Raw genomic sequence first — 21,335 nt, 5'->3', positions numbered from 1 at the left:
ACTGTTGTGACAGTAGAAGAACACACAAAAAATTCCACTATGTAACAGCAAAAAAAAGGGCACAGATACAAGCAGGAAGACTAGTTTATATCTATGTCCATTGCTATAACATTTTATAATAAGCAAGTAATTATCTTATTGTACTGCACTGGAGGCTCTAGACAATGATACGGGCTTCTCCAGGCTCTTATTAATCCAAGTCAATGTGTCAATCAAAGTGCAATGAGGCATATTATGCCATATTCCAAACTTTAAGAAAAGAATGGTTAAATCTGATATCTGAAACAGAACATATTGAAGGGGAATGCTACACTGACAGCCCCCGAATTGCCTATAAATGAAGTAACATCATAAATATCTAAGACAAAGAAAGCCAAAAGGGTTGAATCTGAAATCAAGGCTGAATATGTAAAAAGTGTAATAAAATTTTCAAACCAAAGAGATGTAATTAGCTCAGACTGATCCAAAATTAGATTCTCCTTATAGGAATCCTCCATCCTTTAGAAAAATATATAATAGTCTGTGGCCCAAGTTAAGGATTCAAGCATTTCTTCAAACTGTCACTGATTACCATCTCTCCACCCATCTTTTTCTTTCCTGAAATAAAATATGCCTTTGAATATATATTCATTATCTTATATATCATCTATTAAAACTGTGTAGCAAATGTATTCTTAATCATTCTGCAGTCTGAGTTCTGTGTCTTTTCTTGTAAACTGGAAGATTTCAGAGATTACAGCAGAAATATTGATCTGTTTAGTGTTTGAAAATCTATTGATTATGTGGTGGTGCGAGCTTATATAAGCATAAACTGACCTTGCAGTGTGTTTGATTTATGTTTCAGCTGGGGTTCATTGCAGTACACAGATGTGATAAGCAGTACTCTCATATGGGTTAGAGTGTAGCTCACAACAAAACTAATCTCTTCAAGAAGTGGTGTTCTATAATCTGCAGGAATGTTTAGCACACAGTTTTGAGAAGAGATATTAAAGCAGGAAAAGGGTAATAGAGGTCAAGTGGAATAAAAAGGAAGAGGGCAAATAATAGGACTAGGAAAATGGTTGACCCTTTAACCCTTCTTTCCAAGAGACTATGCTCTTTTCTTAAAGTAGTAATGTTCTTTTAAAAATAGAAAAAAAATTAAAATATTTTGGATGGGGGCAACATTCTGCCAGCTAGAATGCAGTGTAACATCAGAAATTTTAAAACCATGTTTTCCACCAAGGAACATTCTTCTCCCTACATTATGAGATGCAAAGAAGGTTTGTCTGGAATGGTCTTTCCATGGGGAGAGGGCCCAGTACCCACAGCTCAGTATTCCAGTGTGCTACTACTCCCAAAGTGCTGTTGTATTGCTTTGACTGGGTTCAAGATCAGTCAGATAGCCCAGAAATACAATTTTCAGAGGCTTCTCTGAAACACAGCATCTGCTCAGCCTTCGTCCCCTTATTTTGAGGCCTGTTTTAATTATTTTGTAGCTTTATGCAAAAACTGGAGTTGCAACTATTTTGAAAACCTGCAGATTATTTGATACCATCAGTGTATAGCCCAAATGAGAGTAAATTAAGCTTAAAAGTCTGTAAAGCAGAGAGATGTGGAGGTGTAAAAAACAATTACAGCTTGCACTTAATTGGGCTCTGTAATTTGTTGCAGTAATGAAATATTTCTTTAAAGTGGAAAACCTTTGAAGAATACTAATATAATAATTAATATTCAGGTTACCTAGGGAACTTGAGACTCTGCTGACTGTAGCTAGAGATCCTTTGCAGAGGAATCTACCCAGCACAGGTTTTTTTCCTAGAGCTTTAAGGCTAACCCTTCCAGGCAGATGTGAGATTACTTCTCCCACTTTTCCAAGTTGGTACCAAGTTTCTCTCTCACAGAAAAGAAATCCAAGGACTTGTTCTCTCTAAAACAAGTTAGAACTGATGTAAATCTGAAAAGGGAGGAAGAATTCAGGTGGGCTTAGAAACAAAAGCATAATGTGGAGATGCTAGATGATTGAAGAGTCACAAAGAACAAAAGAAATTTTACAAAGGTCAAGAGATTTTCAAGAGAATTTTATAAAGGAAAACGTCTGAGTATATGTCCCTAGCAGTAAATGTTGGAGAAGACTCCCAAAATCACTGTTACCAGGATGCTACTTACACCACTCTTAACAATGACTGACAAATACTACTGTGAGACACAGTAAATTTTAACTAGGTTTCAAGAGCAATGAACCAAGTGCTGGCACTTGCTCCTCTGAGGGCAGCCTATATCTGGCAGTGCTAATATCACCATTATAGACACTAAAAGAAATGAAATGCCAGGAATTTGTTCCCTGACAGAGTCTGGACAAAAAGCAACCACAGAAGAGTGACTGTGGATATGGGAGGTATTAAAGAGATCATGGCTTGTACTTGCTTCCTGGTTCTTCTTGATTTTGAGAAATGAATGTGTAAACATCACGTACTGTCAAGAACCAGTGAGCACTGCCAGATAGCAACCTAGCCAAGAGCATGTAAGCCTGCACAGCAGAGCAGCTTTAGAGGGACACATTTGGAAAAGGGCAGCCCACTGACAACAAATGGACACATTTTGCACAGCTGCATGACAAAGCTGAGCCAGGTAGTAGAGGGTCAGCCTGGAGTCCTGCACTCTGCTCTCCAACAGTGAGTTGGCAAAAGCACTGTAGTTTGTTCCAGACATGGCTGTCAGCTGCAACCCTTTTGCCAAATAAAAAGACCAGTATTTCTTTCCCAAACTGCACTTTTAATTTATATTCCTTTATTTGGCCTGCATCTGCTGGGAGAGCAGCTTACAATGAGAATGGATGTGTACTCCTTGGCACACAGTGCTGTTTTCTAGGAACATAGGAGTTACTGGCTTAGATTCCTTCACTCCACTAGCAGCATGAAGGAAGCCAACAGCAAAAGCTGCAAAGGAAAATGCAGGAAAGCTTCTCTGAAAAATTAACTACCCAGGAGAAGCTGCTCTTGAACCTTATTAATTAGAGGTTAGTTTACGCCCTGAAGCATAAGACATTAACTCTTATAAATATGCATGCCTGTTCTTCAGAACTTCAGGATAATAGAGAGATGTCATAAAATTGACACTGCGCCTGAGAAGCATCTAAGCGTTCACTCCATTTAACAGATGCACAAACAGGAAAAGAAGTCAAGCAGCTTCTCTGCAGTCTTGTCAGCAGGCAGACTTCTGGTGGCACTGGCAGGTGAATAATGTGACACAGGCAGCTTCAAGTTTCTCCTGCTGAAGGCGGCTGGCTGTAGTACCCAATTTCTGCTGCACAACCCCTCAAAGATTAATTTCCTCTTCTGCAAATGGGTGTGTTTATCTACCTACTTAATGAGATTTTCAGACTGTATAATATTTGTATTACACAGCTATTACTGACACCAGGCTAAGTCAGAAAAAAGGAGAGCTATACTGCCCAAGGATTATTAATTCATTTATCTCACTACAACTCTAGAAACTTTTTCTCCCCCATAGCTCCATTAATGCATCGTTTCTCAGCTAAAGTGCCCTTCCAAAGCCAGTTGCAGGCTTAAGTCTGATAAAGAAGTCTGGGAGTGCTTTAAGCATGGAGATTTAGTCAGAAAATTTTATATAAAATTTGGTTTTCTTTTTTAAATAGTTTTTTTTAGAGACTCGATTGACCAACTGCTAAGAGCTTTGAAAATCTCCAGTATGGTCATAGATTAAGGACAACTGTAAATTTTTAATATCCTATTTCCAAAAAACAATAGAGAGGACTGAGAATGAAAAAAGAAAGACAAGATTTATGCAAAAGCACCCATCTTTTGTAAAATAATCATTCACAATGCCCTACACCAAGCACCAGTCATTTAGTCATATCAATGAAAATCTTTGATGACATCAAATCAGATCAAGTTTCAGGAACAGAATACATAGTACTGTCATCAGAATTGCAGCATGGGTTATGTACATATGAACTAGCTAATACTCCAGATGCTAAAAACCAAGGAAACCAGAACAGCACAGCCCTTGAATATTGATTCAGCAACAAGTTCGTCAAGACTGTACTGACCCATGGATTTTAAAAGATAGCTCAACTACCAAGCAGAAAACTAAATTAAAGCTAGTAATATCACTTCAGTGTACATACTATCCACACTTTTTTGGTGGCTTAGTGTGTCCCACAGTCTTGTCTTTTGAATTTTTCTAGTTTTATCATTGGTTGCATAACCCACCTTGACTACTTATGACCCACACTCCTTGCTGGAAACCAAAGACAGCATGAGAAATGGTAAGCATACTGTACTTAAAGTCCAGTCTTATATGGATGGATCCAGTTTTGGATGTTTGATTCCCATAGGCCTAGAAGAGGTAGAAGCTGGCCTGGTTGAAGGGAGATTGTAAAAGCAATAAATAAAGATGTCAGGCTGGACCAAGGAGTGGCTACTGTGGCACTGATTCAAACACCCAGTACAGCAGAAACAGTAGAAAATAGATGGTACATGGTGGCTGATCCCTTTGGAAGGAAGAGAAGTTAAAAAAGAAAAACAGATTGGAAAACAAAAAGCCCAAATGCAGCAGGGTGAGAAGCAGGTGAAAGCAGTTTCGTCTCCTGTCAGCTCTGTGCAAGACACTTGCCTGTTCTGAACTGGAATGGGCTACTTTAGAGCTCCTTATCATGCTTAATAGCTCTGTGCACAGCTAAGGCCTGCCTGAGTCAATGCAGTTTCTTTAACTATGTATACTCCTACCTCAGGTTTGGGAAACAGCATTAGTCAGCTGTGATACACAGCAAACACAGCAATTTATGTTGCACAAAATCTTTACCCTGTCCCCACCACCCCAAAACTACTTCTTCCAAAGGGATCATACCGAGCATCTGGATATTAAGCTCTCAATGCTAGTTAACTCCAAAGAGTTGGAAGATAGGTCAGTTTATTTATTTTTAACTATCATGACAGAATCTTTAATTCTGATCCATGTAAAAATGTAATTCAAGTGGGCTTTGTTCCCCTGGAGAAAACAGTGAAGCTGTTCCTTAAAACCAGCATGATTTCCAAATGAGAGTGTAGGCTTTTCAGAGCTCACCATCCCTACTGAGCACGTCCTTCTGTGCCATCCTGATCAAGGACAGATGGAGTCAAATGCTGTCATGCTCAGGGGCATGAAGTGCCTTGGGCACTTCTGTAATAGAGGCAATAGTCTTGGGGTAAGGAACACACTGCTTCATTACAGACTTTTATCAGAGTGCCAGTTCAGATGGACAAAGTAACATTGCCAATACTTTTTTAACACTGTAGGTTTTATGCCAGAAATAGTTTAATTCATTCTACTTGTTAGCTTACTATTCCTCATAGTGAATATAGATGTGATCTAAGCTAGAAATTACTTACGTAGATCTTTCATTCTACTCAGTTTGCCCAGTTAAATTCCAACAAACAAGAAGTACCCCAGCATAAAAAAATTCATTGAAATGACTACAAAGAATACAAAAATATCTATTTAAAAGGGAATATTTAAATTTATGGCTTGCTAGAAAAATCTAGGGTAAACAGTTTTTCTAAATGAGATGATGAAAATTACCTGAATTTTGTAGATTCTTCTGGTTTCCTTATCCAGGTGCAGTTCTGCAGTTTTGTGACTATGTGAAGATAATAATCTTCTGAGTATCTAAAAAAGGAAACAACATCAAACACTAGAATATATATGTATGTATATTTAGAAACAGTATCTAAAAACATTCAAATGATGCATTTATTAATAATAATGTGTGTGGTGCATATATAATAGAGTGCTTTTAGAACTCCATGACCTATTTTATTTTTGTAATTTCTAACAGCACTATCCTCATTTAACTACCATGACCTATTAAACATCTCTTCTTAGTATTGGTGCCCTAATGAATTTCAGAAACTTTCAAAAGTACACTTGTTTCCAACTTGCATAACTGACCATAAATACTTTGAAGTTATTAGAAATCATCTCAAGTGCAAAATTCCAAATTAATATAAATAACTCTCTTGTACTTGGTGGGTTTAAACCTTAGAAGTGTTTTGAAAAGTGGCTCTTTCAGGCTAAGATAAAACATAACACTTCTTCAGCCTTTTCTTTCATTTACTTTTTAGAGTCCCCAAAGCTCAACTATCTAAAGACAATAGACCAATATTTATAGATGTAAATTTTCCTTTAAACTGTCTCTAAAATAAAACAATCTGCTATTTGACATGATCCAGAACTTTGGTTACGTTGCTACATATAACCAAAGACCTCTGCTCTTGAAAACTCATTTAAGAGATTTAAATTTGTTCATAACAGAAATATTTTGCAATATGCAAGTCAAAAGAATGAAGACACTTTTTGCTTTCATGTTCAATGTTACTACTGCTCCCATTTCTGCCTGGATCATAAGACAGGCTTTTAAGAAACAATAACTGACTTATAACAACTGGGGGAATAGGAAGAAAAGATGGTATGGATGCCATGACTAAAATTCTATGGAATTCAAGTCTCCATACAAGATCTAACTTCTATTATTTAACAAAAATACGAGAGTTAACAAAAATACGAGAGTTAACAAAAATACAATCATGGAGTTTATTCAAGCTGTCACTTAAAAGTGTCTAATTTGAACAGTTTTACAAGGGTTGGGATGGAAAGAAACATCACTTGTTTTTAAGTGGAGCATGAGAATCAATAAAAGCAATATATAAAAACACTCTGGTGGTGGTAGCAGCAGAGGTCAATTACCTGGAAGCCTCCTTCTATCTGCTCCACATTTGAATAAACAGATTTTTTTGCTTTATGAAAGTACTGCAATTGCTAAAGGTAACTCATTTATCCTAACTTGAGTAAAAGCATGTCCAATTTCCACGTGGAAAAATAAATTATAATTTTAAGAAGGATGCTGCATTACACTGGTCTCTGGCTCAAGTTTGCACCTGTGACAACATTTTCATCCTCCATGCTTAGCAAACTCTTAATGGAACTAGAAGATTATGACTAAACTGATTCTACTGAGCCCTTCACAACTCAAGAGAACTTGATTGGCTGAAGTAGGAAAAGAAAAAACCCAGTTCTATTGCAGTTGTAGATGATCTGACCTGGTACAGTACATTCTTCCTCCTTCCAGTCCAACTCCCTTGTGTCACTATGGGTACCTACCTGACCACACCTGTTTTATTTTGCCTGGTTTTGCACTTGTCAAATGCCTTCATAGGCCACTTTTACTACCAGGGCAAAAAAATAAAGGAGAAAAAAAAAACAAACAAAAAACAAAAAAAAGGAAAAGGATATGCATACACATTTCCTTCTTCCTTATTGTGTTAAACCAGATAAGAAAGATATAATCTAACACCACAGCCAGTGTAAGCAAAGAGTGATGGAAATGGATGAACAGGGATCAAGGCCCTCCTATTCTGGCAGCTGCCTGCTGGCATGTTATCAGCCTTGGAACTGCAGCCAGAGAAAATGGAACTATCTTCCTGCTGAAGCTGATACCTAACTTGAGTCACCATGGGGTCAGACAAATGTCAGTAGCAGTGCAAAGCAGGGAGTGTTTGTGGGGTGGAGATGAGATAAAAGCACAAGACTAAAATAGTCTATTCTGATGTTGAATAAAACTCATCTGGTTTCATTCCTTAATCAAAACAAGAAATCACTTAGATGCTTGGACTTACAAAAAAAAAAAAAAAATTCAGAAATTAATAGGACAACAGACCATGAAGAGTTAGGCTATCATTATCCAGGAGAAAAAAAAATATAGAAAAAGAAAATTCTAGCCTAAAGACATTGATAAGATGAAGATCAGAGTCAGAAATTAAACAAAAAATTCATGGTATTTATTCAACAGTCATGGACTGACAAGTTATTAGTAAGTTACAGGGAAACTTTTGGTAGGGAAAAGAATGAAAGCATCATCCATAATGTGAGTTCAGAGACCTTATAGGAAACACAGGCACTCACTGTCAGAAGCTGTAAGGCCTTCTCATACTTGTAAGAGAAACTGCACTTAGGGTAAAAACAGCAATTATGAAGCAAGAACACTGAAGCCTTTCCACAGCTGTCTCTACTGGATGGAATTGCTCTTGCTCACCAGCTCACACAGAAGAGCACCATTTCCAGGCCTTTACGAGTCAGAACACCACCTCTGCTCACCCCATGCATCCAGTTTAGCTCCTCTTGTGACTTACCAAGACACTGTGGACTGTCTTTACCAACTGGCACAGTGCCACAGGCAGCACAGACAACCCAGCACGCTGTCCTGGAGGACAGGAGCTCCCAACTGCGGCAGCTCTGCAAGGCATCTGCTCACACCAATAAAAAGAGAGTATTCCTAGAAATATTTTTTTAAAGACTCAACATGAAGCTCTGAGATTTGTTACAGCTGGGTTTACAGGTCAGAAAACTTTGTTTTCCTCTCAGAAAGCCAATATTAGCACTTCCTAGTTTAAAGGAGGTTTGGGGACTCATTCCTCCAGAGGAAACAGTTCACGTTATCAGGGAATCATTTCATGGCTCTGCTGTAACCTAGACAGTCATCTTCTCCACTGTTCCATTTTAAAGAGCTGGCACATAACATATATTTCCACTGGCACCCAGGAGCCTACAGCACATATTCACTGATACTAAAAAGGTTTTATTAAGATGAAAAAAGCTCAGGTAAATTGAGCTATAAAAATACTTGGACAACATAATAATTACAGTGCTGAGAAGAGTGAATGAATGAAACAGGTTTTGTTTTGTCCTGTTTTTATGTGCCTCCCAGCCATAATAATTTGCTGTCCTAAGAAACTCACTTATACTATATGAGCCTGACTGACAATACCTGGAAGGCTTTTTCTTTTTTTTCCCCCCAGTTTTTGTCAGGTAAGCAGTGATCTTCTATACTAACTGGAGTGGCTAAGGTGGAATTACTATGCACATTCAAAGCACTGACAAAATATTAGTATCTTCTAATTATTGGCAGATATGTAAAGGACAACAGCAAGGACCAAAGTGTTGAGATAGTATGGAGACAACAGGTAAAATGTCAGAACAGACAGATGAAGTCTCACTGGTTATTTGCTAAAACTAAATACCAACTTGTAAAAAAATGGTATCTGAATTAGAAGGAAGATTGAGCAACAGGAGTGAAAAAACCCCACATTTCTACTTGGCAGTTTATGTTCAAAAAAGAAATAAAAATAGAAACTATGGCATGAAATGCAAAATAAGGGAAGGTTCTGTTTTGCCTCTGGACACTTTAATGCAACCCAAAAAAAAAATAACAGCTTTATAAGCCCTCAGGAGATTGTACACAGAGCTTGCTCTAGAATAAAAATGGAAAACTGCTAGCAAAACTCAGTATTTCAGGCTCTCTGTCACCACCAGCACATACTTGCTATAATAATAACTTCCCACTTACATAGCATTTCTTACTATCAAATCATCTGATAACCTTTAAATAAGTTGGGTTTTTTTTCTCTTTCTTCCAACTTAAGAGGCAGAAGTGTCCAGAATGTCCCTGCAAGTCTAGAACTACAAAAATAAAGCATCATATACTACGCATATGGGTCACACCTTGTAAAAGCAACAAAATCCCTGCAGCTCCTATCAGTGAAGGTCAATAGCTGCAATATTCATGGCAAAAAGCAATCCCTTGTTCCTTTTTTCCAAGCATCTGTTTCTCTTCCTACCTGCCCAATTCATCTTCTGCCTCATTAAATGGTACAGCCCCTTTAACCACAGAATGAAGGTCTTGTACTTTGTAAAGTTTCTCCCATAATCTCAGCTCCAAAATGTAGGACTCATCTCCAAAGACTGTAAGACTTTGCAATGTGCAGGGTAAATAACAGCATTAATATTGCTGTAAGTGGATTTTCCAAGTAATACAGTGACTGGTTTTCCTTCCCTTGATGTCAATCTCTCAAGTTTTCAGTCAACTGCATTCTTTGACCTCTGCCAGTCTAGGTTTCAGCTCTCACTATGAGTGCATCAGTAACATAGTGGTCTAGCACCTTTCAAAAAAGCATAAAAACTTCAATGATAGTGTTGCTGAAAGAGGTGGAATACTGATGGCATAAGAGGTTGTAAAGAAGAGGGAAAGAAGAAGAAATAAAGAAGTAATAATAAGAGCAAAGATGAAATGCTGGAAATATGATGACTTAAAAAGACGTGAAAGAACTTCAAATGCAATAAAAAGGTGAGGAAGGGGCAAAGACAGAGTAAGTTTTCAAACGATCATTTAATGCTGTTTTGGCATTAAGGAAAACTTTGACTTCTCTGGTACTTTGAATAGGGAAAGGCACATAATTATTTGTAGCTCATCTTTTGTTTTGCATTCCATTTCTCTTCCCAAATGGAGGGGTGTGGGGAGGGAAGCTCCCAATTTTAAAGACAGCATGGCACCATCCATTTTAAGCTGCAACTCAGTCCTAATGGGAAGCCTTTCTTACTTACAATGTTTTATTTACTGGTGCATCCTTTTATTTATTGGTGCATTCATATAGGAAAAGATGTTACAGGTCAAAAATAATGGCTGCTTCTCCCCTTTTCACCTTGGAAAATCACAAGGAATTTGAGCAGGACTGATATCAAAGTTGGATGTTTCTCCATGCCAGAAAAATACACAACAGCGAGTTGAAACCCAAAATTAATTTGGGGTGTTTTTTTCAATGTGTCTAGAATTGGACTATTAGTTTCCTGTGGACTCATTATCATAATGCAATCATGCAACTAACCAGCAAGTCTTCATATGAGTACATTTCCAAACTTGCACTAGTCAACAATGCTAAACAGAATCATTAACTGAAGTTGCTCAAAACAGGGAGGAGTGTCCACCAGGCAGGGAAAAGACTCTCAGTAATGAAATTATACCCCACGCTTCTACTCAATAATTTTGTGAATAATTTTGAATGTAATGTTGCTGATAAGAAGAAATCTTGTATTGTGAAAATAAAAATGTTAAAATCCCACCTTGAATAAATCTTATCCATGTGAAAGAAAAATGCAGCAAACATTGGTTGAACAAATAGAGTTTTCTGTTGCATAGCTCCACATTAATAAACCAAGAATTATGTAAAAAAGGACAATCTTTTACCCTTCTATTTAAAACAAACAAAGCAGAAAGGACAACAAACACCTACCTTTTCTTCTTGATAGATGATGACAAAATGTTGTCCTGAATTGCCTTACATTTTGAAGCCTGTTCAAACTGGTAAATTCCATTTTTATTAAGAGTTGTTCTGTTAAAAGGGAGCAGGAGGAGAAAAAGCAATAAACTTTAAAAGAGAGAACATATTCTACTAATGTTGTCACATTTACTTTGCTATGACAATAGGATTAATAACCGTTGATTTAGCTGAAAACATTACCTAACAAATCTTATGGACTTCCATTGTGAAGCTCCTGTTAGTAAAAGAGTTTGCTGCTAGGGACAATAAAATATTTTTTTCTTTAAAATAACCCTATTTCATTGTCTGAATTATATTTTCCACTGTATACTATAATCAGCAAATGTAATTTTAAAAAAATAAATTAAATTGAAAGCCTCTTGAGCATTAAGTTTTGAAGATATTTAAAATATTCATTAGTAAAATATTTAGCAGATGTGATTTCCTAAAACTGTTCATGAAATGCAATATTCAGAGTGAATATAATATATACAGGAAACACCACAGGTGAAGTGGATCTTTGACTTCACCTTATTGACTCAGGCATAATACTTCCTGCCTTGTTTATTCTTTATTTACACAGAAAGAACAAATATATTTAAAAGGAACCAAGGCAAGTGTCAGATAGTGATCTTTAATTGCTGTCTTATTTTCACCAGACTCCCATGTGGTCCTCTTGCTCTGGGCAGCCCTTGTAGAAGACTGAGATGTAAATTAGTAAATGAGTGAGATACCAAGATCTTATTCCATTCACCTCAGTTCATCCTGTATCTAGGTCCAATCTCATACAATCACCCTCTCCTAACATCAGCCTTCCACTCTGTGGACTGCCGTTTATCATAAATACTTTCCCTCTTGCATTATTTTCCCTGCCCTGCACCACGTTCCTTCCTGCTAACTCCCCTTCCTTTTTGCTTCTTTCCACTGATTCACTACTTACAGAGCCCTTGGACATTGCACCCTATTTGCCCAGACCAGAAGTAGAAACATGGAAGACAGAGATGCTGTGTGCTGCTCTCAGAGAACAACTGAAACATTTCTGTGAAGAGGCACTCAAAAAGCAAAGGGGCCTTCCTCCTTTGCACACAATGCACCGTGCTTCTGAGCCATTACTGCTTTTACTGACAAGGACCAAAACTCGATTGCCTTCACCTGCTATAACATGGAGACCCCTTAGAAACAACATTCCTGACAAGCTGATTTCAAAGACCTTGCTTGGCAAAGATGCCATTTCAAGCCACAGAACTACAGAATGGCTGAGGTTGAAAAGCACCTCTAGAGATCAACTAGTCCAAACTCCCTGCTTAGGCAGAGCCACCTAGAGAGAGTGAGCAAGGACTGTGTCCAGATGCTTCTGAATATCTCCAAACATAGAGACTCCACAATCTACCTGAGCAGCCTGTGCCAGTGCTCAGTCACCCTTACAGTGAAAAAGAGATGCCTGATGGTCAGAGGGAATATCCTGTGTTTAAGTTGGTGCCCATTGCCTCTGTTCTATCACTGAGAACCAGTAAGAAGAACTTGGCTCCATCCTCTTTGCACCCACCCTCCCTTCAAGTCCCTCCTGAGCCTTCTGTTAAAGACTTCAAATGAGAATACTGGCTAAAATAGAAAGAAGAATAAACGCTTGTTTATTTTACTACTGAACTGACTCCTGTTCATAGCTGGCAGGGAAGGAAGGAACCACCTTTGTTTTTCTTTCATTGCCTTTAAATCTTCTAGAGATTGAGTCACCCCATTCCACAGGATGTAGGCTGCAGAGGAGAGAGAACAGCCCTCTTCCTTTATTCCCACCACCAAGAAATTCTTCCCAATACAATCTCATTGCCCCTGAGGAAGTATCCAGTCTGTATGCCTCTTGTTGAGCACAGCAGTAAGACAACACAACATAAACCTCTACCCTTTCAGTTCTGCAGTGACTTCAATAGATAGTAACAGCCAGCACTGCCTACTGAGAGCGCCTTGGCTGTCTTTGCTTTAAATACAGCTCTTTATCTCATTTTTTTCTCAAGGAGTGAAATAGAAATAGCAGAAGGCTCTCAGAGAACACAGTTCAGAGCTAAGAACAGCAGATCTCACATAGCAAGTGCTAGCAAATATTCTGCCTACAAAATTTATGTATACAGGTTTATTGAAGCTTGGTTTGAATGCCTCTGTCTATGCAGAACAACCAGGTAGGCCCTTTCCAGTTCTCAAACAAATTTAGTTAGCACTACATCATTCTTCCTCTCTGTTGCTTCTCTAACTCAATAACCACAAATTATTATTCTACAGCTGCAGCTTGAAGTAAAAGAAATGGCTACAGGCAAGAGTTTAGCTGGCTAAACAGCATCTTAAAGAAAAGAAAAAAAAAACCCCAAACTATTGATATAAGCCAAGTGCATGTACTTCCATTATAACTAAAACCTAAGAAGTGGATGCTGATTTGAGAAGTGGCTCCAGCCCTTCTAAGCCACAGCTGGCCAGAAGAGACTTTGTCTAACATGTGAAGGCTGCCAGGATGGCCAAGTCAGCAGATCCCTGCGAGGTGCATTAGCAGGCAGCAGCAGAGCACCAACATTCTTTCGCAACTCTGTGCAGACAGCCGTTACAAGTCCTTACAGCTTCTTATTAATTTGTGTCCTGAGACCTGCGGGGCAATGAATAAATATTCTCTCAAATACAAGCTTTACTCCACAGACTTCTAGTCCTTTTAAATTCGTAAGATCAACGTAAGCAAGTTGCCTCATTTTTTAACACATAATTGTTTTTTATGCACTCAATTTCAAGACTTTAAAAGTTCAAAAAAAGAGGAAGTCAGAGAAAAAAGAAAGAACAAAACAAGTCCCTATTCTGTTTTGTCGTTAAAGCCTCGTGACCACTTTTACACCCCCATGATAGATCACCAAAATGCTTCTTCTGTGGCTTTTTACACAAAATTTACTTAACATTCTTTATGTGGTGCAAAAGATACAAAATTAAAACAATTTATTTGCAAGAGATGTGAAACAATGATTCATTCCATTAAAAGTTAAGTTTCTGAATTTCTGTTTCACTGTCAGAGTGGCCTCTGCTTCACATGAATGAAATCTTTTTGCATTTAGATAAATATGGGTGTGCAAGAAGCAGTCCAGACTTCTACTGCATTATTCATGGCAAAGTCGTGCAAGCATCAGACTCAGATTAAATTTCTGCTCATATCAGACAATTGTGCAAGGCAACACTTACCACTAAATTAATTTACCTGACCTAGTCGAGGACAGTCTTTGCTCACTACTTAGAGCTGCATTACAACTTCCACAATGAAATCAAATGACATGCCTAACAATACAGATATCAGGCTACATTCAACTAATTTTGGGAATTATTAAGCTAAATGAGAACTTGAAGTAGAAACATTCTGCTGGTTTGAACTCATAAAACTGATGATACAAGGAAATTTCATTTGTATTTTCCTTAGGGCTTAGATGTTCTCAAAGCCAATCTCATTGGACCAAATCTGAAAAACAGGGTTTTTTTTAATCATATACGAACAGCTTGAGGACCACATACTTCCTATGGTAATTCTAGGAACTCAGGAAGTACGCCATCTGTACTTTAATAAATCCACAGTAGATTAAGACCATGTGCCATATTTATCAGCACGTTTTTATTCTATATCTTGGTCTCAGGAAGACAGCAGATCCTCAAACTGTAAAACTGTTTAAGACAAGGATTGAATCCACCTTTAGAATAAGAAATGCAGGAACTATATGGAAAGTCCTTTTGCTGCTCCTGTAGCATTCAGTCCTGAGACAATAGGGAACCGCAGTGCTGGGAATCACCAGACAGAGAGACACGTCAAATAACACAGCATTCTGTATGAGCAGAAAGGTACAAGGTACGGGCAGGGAAAGCAAAGGGACACCCTCTAAAAAATTCAACCCCAGTTATCAGAGTTGGAAAATGAAATGGGCATGAGATGGTGGAATGGTAGGGAAGAAAAAAAAAGAGCAGACGAAAAAAGGAAAAGTGGTGCTGTGTGTTATACTGTAACATGAAGATTGAAAGGCCACTCCTCTAGAAATCCCTCAAAATCAGGTGGAAACAAAGAATGTGGGATGAGGTATTCAAAATTTCTCAGAACTGAACTGTTTGGCATCAGTGAAAGCAATAAAAATTTCACCTCCCTAGTAAGTCCACACTGAAAGTAAGGGAAAATACCACTCATTGGCTATTCACTCCACACCCAGGAGAACCAGTTGTTGCTCTTTTCTAAAGCTTCTTGCCCTTGTCTGTCTGAAGCAGCAGAAGAGATCTAAATATGTTCCAGCTGAGCATCTCCAGCTAAAAAGGATAACTTCTGTATGCAAAATTGCCCATTTTTAATCATTCTGCCAAATGACACTGAATAGAATTATCCAGATTGTGAATATCTTCCATCTTAATCTCTCCCTTGAAGGGACTAATTTGTATTTGAATCTCATCATCTGTTAGTTGAATACTATTAAAAAAACCACAATCCATACTTCCCTAGGAAGGACGCTCTTAAGTGCTGTCTTTGACAATATTTTTAATTAATTAAATTATAAGAATATGGTGATATTTTTAAAGTTCACAACACCTTGATTAATAGGGCAATACACAATTTAAATTCTTGGTGAAATGGACTATAAAAATGGCTTCATCAAACCACAGGAGTAAGAATTTATCTTGAAACATTAATCACAGTAACTGTTAAATGGACTGATCCTACTATCTTTGTTCAAATTCCTATACAGGTATTGCTTAACTAAGGAATGCTAAATCCAGCCTTTAACACAAACTGCATCTTTAAATGATTTGAAAGACCCTCTTGTGCATTCACCAGGGTTATGTATAACGTCAGATACTTTTTATTTATAAAATCCATAAACTGCATGACAGCTAACATGACAAGTAACATTCAGAGCCTCATGGCAGGGGAAGTGAAAAGAATAAGGTACTTACACTAAAATTGAGTTACAAGGGCACACGATAGAATGACAGAGCAGTTTCATTTGGACCAAGTAAACAGAAAGAGTCTGGTAAACCTTTCACCACTGTCACAACACAAATGACTCCTGGCAGCAGCTTTCAACTGATCACCTATTCATTTAGACAGAGCTAATACATGAGGCATATGTTCAAAGTGTGCTCCTAAAATATGTCTGCACACATCACTTGGAAATGAAGGGGCAAAATAATAAGAGAGCAGTAAAATTAGTGAAGTGGGTCCCCACTGCTGACTAATATAAACCATAGCAAAGTATCTGTACAATATACTAGTATATCAGTGCAATATACTATATACAACTCCATAATTGTGGTGTTAGCCTGTCTCTTCTTCCACTTCTGAGTGCCTGAATGCAGTATTTTGACAGGACACAGAACGTACAGGTCTCTGTAGCATTGTTAATTAAGTATAGCTGTTTATTTCCTAGGCCTGCATACAGATCTGCCGCTGAGAGAGGAATTGGAGAAATCAACACTATGGAACACTCTATTAATACTAACTTGTTTACTCATAGCTCCTCAATCACATCCTCCTCACTGTTCAATTACTTCAGTGGTCTTTACACTGTGCTTGCCTTGGACCCACAAAGACAGACAGCAAGAGAGGGAAACAGTAAATGAATGCCTTAAAACTGGCAACACAGTAACAGTGGTCAGTTCTTTAGGGTACTGCTGCCCTGTTACTTTTATATAAGTATACATAAATAGTGCTATTTTCACTTCCCTTGCAGGAGCTGACATTATTTATCTGCTACATATTCCAGGGTAGTATAATAAGAGCTAGAATTTCTGCCTAAATTTAACCTAGCACACCCTGGGCCTCATAACAAAGAAAATACTACCTAGCTTCTCTTACTATTTTCATTTTCCCCTGATAAGCACTAGCAATACCGAGCCTTCTGTTCCACTATTAATGCAACCACTACACAAACAACTAAGCCTGCACAAACACAGCTGGGGAGAGAAGAAAGGAAAGAGAGAAGACCAAGGGTCTAAAGGTGGGAAAAATGCAAGTCTTCTTTTTTTGGTTGTACTGCTGGCTTAAGAAAATAGAAATTGTTCTTACAGTTACAGCTTAAAAATTGAGAGGACGGTATGAGGCATAGATAGGAGAATTTGCAGTATAAATTTTACTGGTTCCATGAATAAATCTGGGGACTACTAGACATATCTTACTAATAGTGGTCACTTTTTTCAGTAAGAAACCCTACTAAGAGTCACAGTAGGCTGTGAAATAAGCCCAAGACTTAACATGTAAGTTGCACTATAGAGACAGTCACATTGCTCCAATTAGCTAATGCTTAACAAGAAAAAGGGGTAAGAAATGTCCTGTAAGAGTCAAACCACATCATCAAGTTTATTTACTAAGACACAGATCTTCAGAGAACTTTAGATGCCTGGTCACTGTGTATTTAAACATTGCTGCACATAATAGCTGCCTAAATATCCAAGAGACTGATCCAATCCCCTGCTTTTCATCCTTTCATCCTTCAGTTCCATCCTTTTAAAAGAATTACTCAAAGTAAAAGAACAGATTAGCTTTAAATATTGCAAGGCAACAGAATAATAGGGCCTTAGAGATTCTTTGGGAGATGTCTGGTTACAAATATGCCTCCAACAGCAAAGGAAGTAATGATAAGAAAAATGATTAGCTTGTGACTGTGAAGATTGTCTAGATTACTTACACTTAGAGTTCAAGGATAGTGCCTAGGTTTTTTTCTTTTTCTTCTCCTGGAAACATCCATGCACATCCTCTTACTCTTATGCAGGAAATGGCATTGCTGTCAATAAGACAGCAATGCCATTCAAATGATCAGGGTTTTTTAGGAGAATCATGCTTCCCCACTGCACACTGGAATCTTAATTCCTGTTGACGAGACCATCCATCTCCATCGCTGAGGGATTGGTTTGAACCTCCTGAAGGAGTCCAGATGCTCTCTGGATCAAACCTCTCCAGCATGGCCCTTAGCCAGGCCCAGTCCAGCTGCTGCCTGGATCAAACCTCTCCAGTATGGCTCCCTGCCCAGTCTTGCTGCTCTCTGCATGAAGTAACAGCTTCAGTCAGTCAGTCCAGTCCGGCAGCTCTCTCTCCTTTCTCACAGGCCAAATGTGCACCACAAACTCCTGTCAGGCCAGCTTACTGAGCATAGTCACTCAGGTGAGAAAGCACATCCACTCTTGGATTCAGCTGGCAAGACATCTCTCCAAAGACACTATGGTTACAGGAGCTTGAGTAAACTGAAACTTTCTTTGATGAATAATTTACTTGACACACTTTTGCATTCACTTAGTCATGAAGAAATACAATTTCAGGCTGACCAAAACTAGCTTCAAATTGGTGCAAACATGCTCCAAGTAGAACAAGGAAAAATACATATTTAAAATCTCAATCTCACTTGCCCTATTACAAAGGTTGAAAACATGACATGGATTTTCATACATCTTTGGTATGTGCTGTTTCTACTTTCTTTGTTCCAGTTGTGAGTGTACTAACAGCAGATGGGAAATAGCTAGACTGTTCTCTGAAGTGGTCTCTGCCAGCATTTCTAGTCAATTCAACTCCATGGTATAGCACAAAGGGCTGAGTGAAAGGAGATGCAGCTCAGAAAGTAGCAGGGAAGAGCGTGAGGAGCCGGGCCAGGGGGAAACCACAGACATAACCCAAAACAGAGTGGCAAGAAGAACGAAGTAATGGCTACAAAAAAAACCCAATGCAGAACAGTACATACTGCAAAATCATTACTAAGAGGGGGAGAGAAGGGAAAAAAGGTAGAAAGGGAAAATATGAGAATAGGAAAGAGCAGGCCAGAAGCTCATAACATCACGTAGAAACGTGCAGAATTTCTTTGACTCTAATTTTGAAAGATGCTATAAACTTACAGCTTGTGAAAGTGCTAAATTTTGAGGGAGGGAGCACAAGGGTGTCTCATCAGAAACACATAAGAAATGCACTGTTAGGGTACACTTGCAATCGTTACTATAACTAACATCACTTGCATTCACTTAGGGAAAGCATGGGCTGTCAAATTCAACTACATTGGGTGAGATGGCGGCCTCAGTAAGGTTAACTGCACTGTCACCATTGTCTCCAACACAAGGACATCACAGTTTCTGTGCAAGACCCAATTCTTAAGTTCTTTCTAATGTTTTTGACCATAATATATATTACCATATAATAGTCATGGTAACTGCAAAGTTAATAAGACCATATAAAGTAAAAGAGGAATGCAAAAATATTTCAAAACTACTTCTTACATAGTGGATTGTGGATTACACCACATGAGTGGATTACACCACAGCCTTCTGCACTCTTAGTTTTCCTACAGTGTATGGGGAGCATGAATACAATAGTCATTAGTACTGAAGTCTGCATGTATGGCACAATATGTTTCACAGCTGATTTTATGAAATATCTTCATATTAAACTTCACAGTATAAAATAACAGACTGTAAAGAAAAGATCTACACTGATCTAAAAGGTCAAGACAGGATCAAGTGAATGGGCTCCCACAAAGTACAATGCCAACCCAAAATGAAATAGGTTTCATATGTCTTGCCTTCGTCCTGTGAATTTTAAATTATGAATCTGTATTTTTAACCAAATACAGATTACAAAAACAGTAGCAGTATAACCCAGCTCCACCTTCCTGGAAAGAAGAATAAAAGATGCCTGGAACACACCATTCAGCAGGCACTTTTTGCATCATACGCTAACAAAACTGGTCTACGCAATATTTTATTGAGCTCAAAACCAAGGGCAGAGTGACAGACATCAATAAGAGGGCCCATGAGCAAATAATTCATTACAGTTAAAGCAAAGTGTCTTTTGCTCTAATGATCTCTAACGCTCTCTCTGATCAAGCTGCCGAAACAAAAAGAAGAATGAACCGATGCGAAGGCAAATTTCTGCTTTTGTAGACCCGACCTCACGGACCCACCTGCGGGCGGCCAGCCCGTACCTGTTCTCGGTGTGAGGAAGGGGCGTCAGGGGAGACCTGAGGGCTCGCACCACTTTCGGCGTGACAGCCGCTACTCCTGCCTCCTCCTCCCAGCCCCTGGCAAGCGAGACGGTAAAACAAAGTTGTCAGGACCAGTGATAGAACATCACCCGGCGAGAGCGGCGCCGCTCTCCTGCCCGCGACCCGCTCGGAGCCGCCAGCACCCGCGCCGAGCCCAGAGCGAGCCGGGGGCGCCGCGCCGGGCTGCGCCGCTCCCCGCGGGGCTCGTCCCGCTCCTCCCGCCCTCCCCAGCCGGCTCCGGACCGCGGGCGAGGCCGCCCTACCTGGCGCGGAGGGGCTGCTGGCCGCCCAGGCGCAGGAGGCAGCCTCCGAGCAGCAGGCTGCCCAGCGCCGCGGCCAAGGCGATGACAGCCCGCATGGTGCGCTCAGCGGCGGCGCCCGTCGCAGCTACGGCCGCCCCATAGTATTTAAGGGAGGCAGCGGGGAGGGGGAGGCGGCCATAGCAGCCACAGGGGCTCTGCGCTCCGCCCCTCGCCCGCAGCCCTGCGCCGCCGCCATCGGCCCCCCCGCCCCACAACCGCCGCGGCCGCCGCGCGGGCCCGGCCCGCCGCTGCTGGGGGCGGGGGGCTCGGCCGGCGTGAGGGCGGCACCCGGGCGGCCTGTGCTGGCGGCCTGTGCTGGCGGCCGCCCGGGGCGCTGCCCGGGGCACTGCCCGGTGTCGAGGGCCACCGAGCGAGGGAGTCGAAACTGCCCAAACTTTAATAGGGGAGAGGGGCGCCGTGCGGGACGGCGGCGGGAGCGGCGTGCGGGGCTTGCCCGGCGAGGGCAGGCAGCCCTACCCCGTGGCTGGTGTAGTGTAGTCGCTGCTACTTCCGTGGCTCTTTATCTGAATAAAAAAATAATAGTCAATTTGCCCTGTGTTTTCTCTTATAAAAGGTATGTTATAAAAATATGTATATTATAGATAGAAGTGACCCCACGTGGAATACTTGTGTGCGGCTCTGGGCCCCCCCAACATAAGAAGGATGTGGACCCGCTCAGAGGAGGGTGATGAACACGATCTGAGGGATGGAACACCTCTGCTGTGGAGACAGGCTGAGAAGGGGTGGTTCAGCCTGGAGAAGGCTCTGGGGGGACCTCATTACAGCCTTCTGGTACCTGAAGGAGGCCTACAAGAAAGCTGGAGAGGGACTTTTTAAGAAGGGCATGGAGTGATAGAACAAGCAGGATGGCTTTAAACTGAAAGAAGACAGGT

The 21,335-nt window shown here is 39.9% G+C and overlaps 1 protein-coding gene across 5 annotated transcripts in view; it reads right to left on the bottom strand.

Moving 5' to 3' along the window:
* The window catches only part of ST8SIA6 (ST8 alpha-N-acetyl-neuraminide alpha-2,8-sialyltransferase 6), a 47,245-nt gene extending 26,549 nt beyond the window's left edge, over positions 1 to 20,696 (bottom strand). The window contains exons 1-4 of one of the 5 annotated variants that reach the window (XM_058832415.1): positions 20,404 to 20,696; positions 20,060 to 20,176; positions 11,103 to 11,201; positions 5,563 to 5,649 (exon numbers count right to left, since the gene is read on the bottom strand). In XM_058832415.1, the coding sequence (XP_058688398.1) occupies positions 5,563 to 5,649; positions 11,103 to 11,201; positions 20,060 to 20,176; positions 20,404 to 20,498 (398 nt within the window). In that variant the 5' untranslated portion in view covers positions 20,499 to 20,696. The remainder of the gene's footprint in view (positions 1 to 5,562; positions 5,650 to 11,102; positions 11,202 to 20,059; positions 20,177 to 20,403) is intronic. The other 4 variants (XM_058832413.1, XM_058832412.1, XM_058832414.1 and 1 more) reach the window with 4 other exon arrangements.
* Positions 20,697 to 21,335: the final 639 nt, after the last annotated feature.

This window comes from Poecile atricapillus, chromosome 2, assembly GCF_030490865.1.
Source record: "Poecile atricapillus isolate bPoeAtr1 chromosome 2, bPoeAtr1.hap1, whole genome shotgun sequence".
In the NCBI taxonomy this organism is placed as follows: Eukaryota; Metazoa; Chordata; class Aves; order Passeriformes; family Paridae; genus Poecile; species Poecile atricapillus.
The sequence above is the reverse complement of the archived record's forward strand: the minus strand, read 5'-3'. Positions and strand labels throughout refer to the sequence as shown.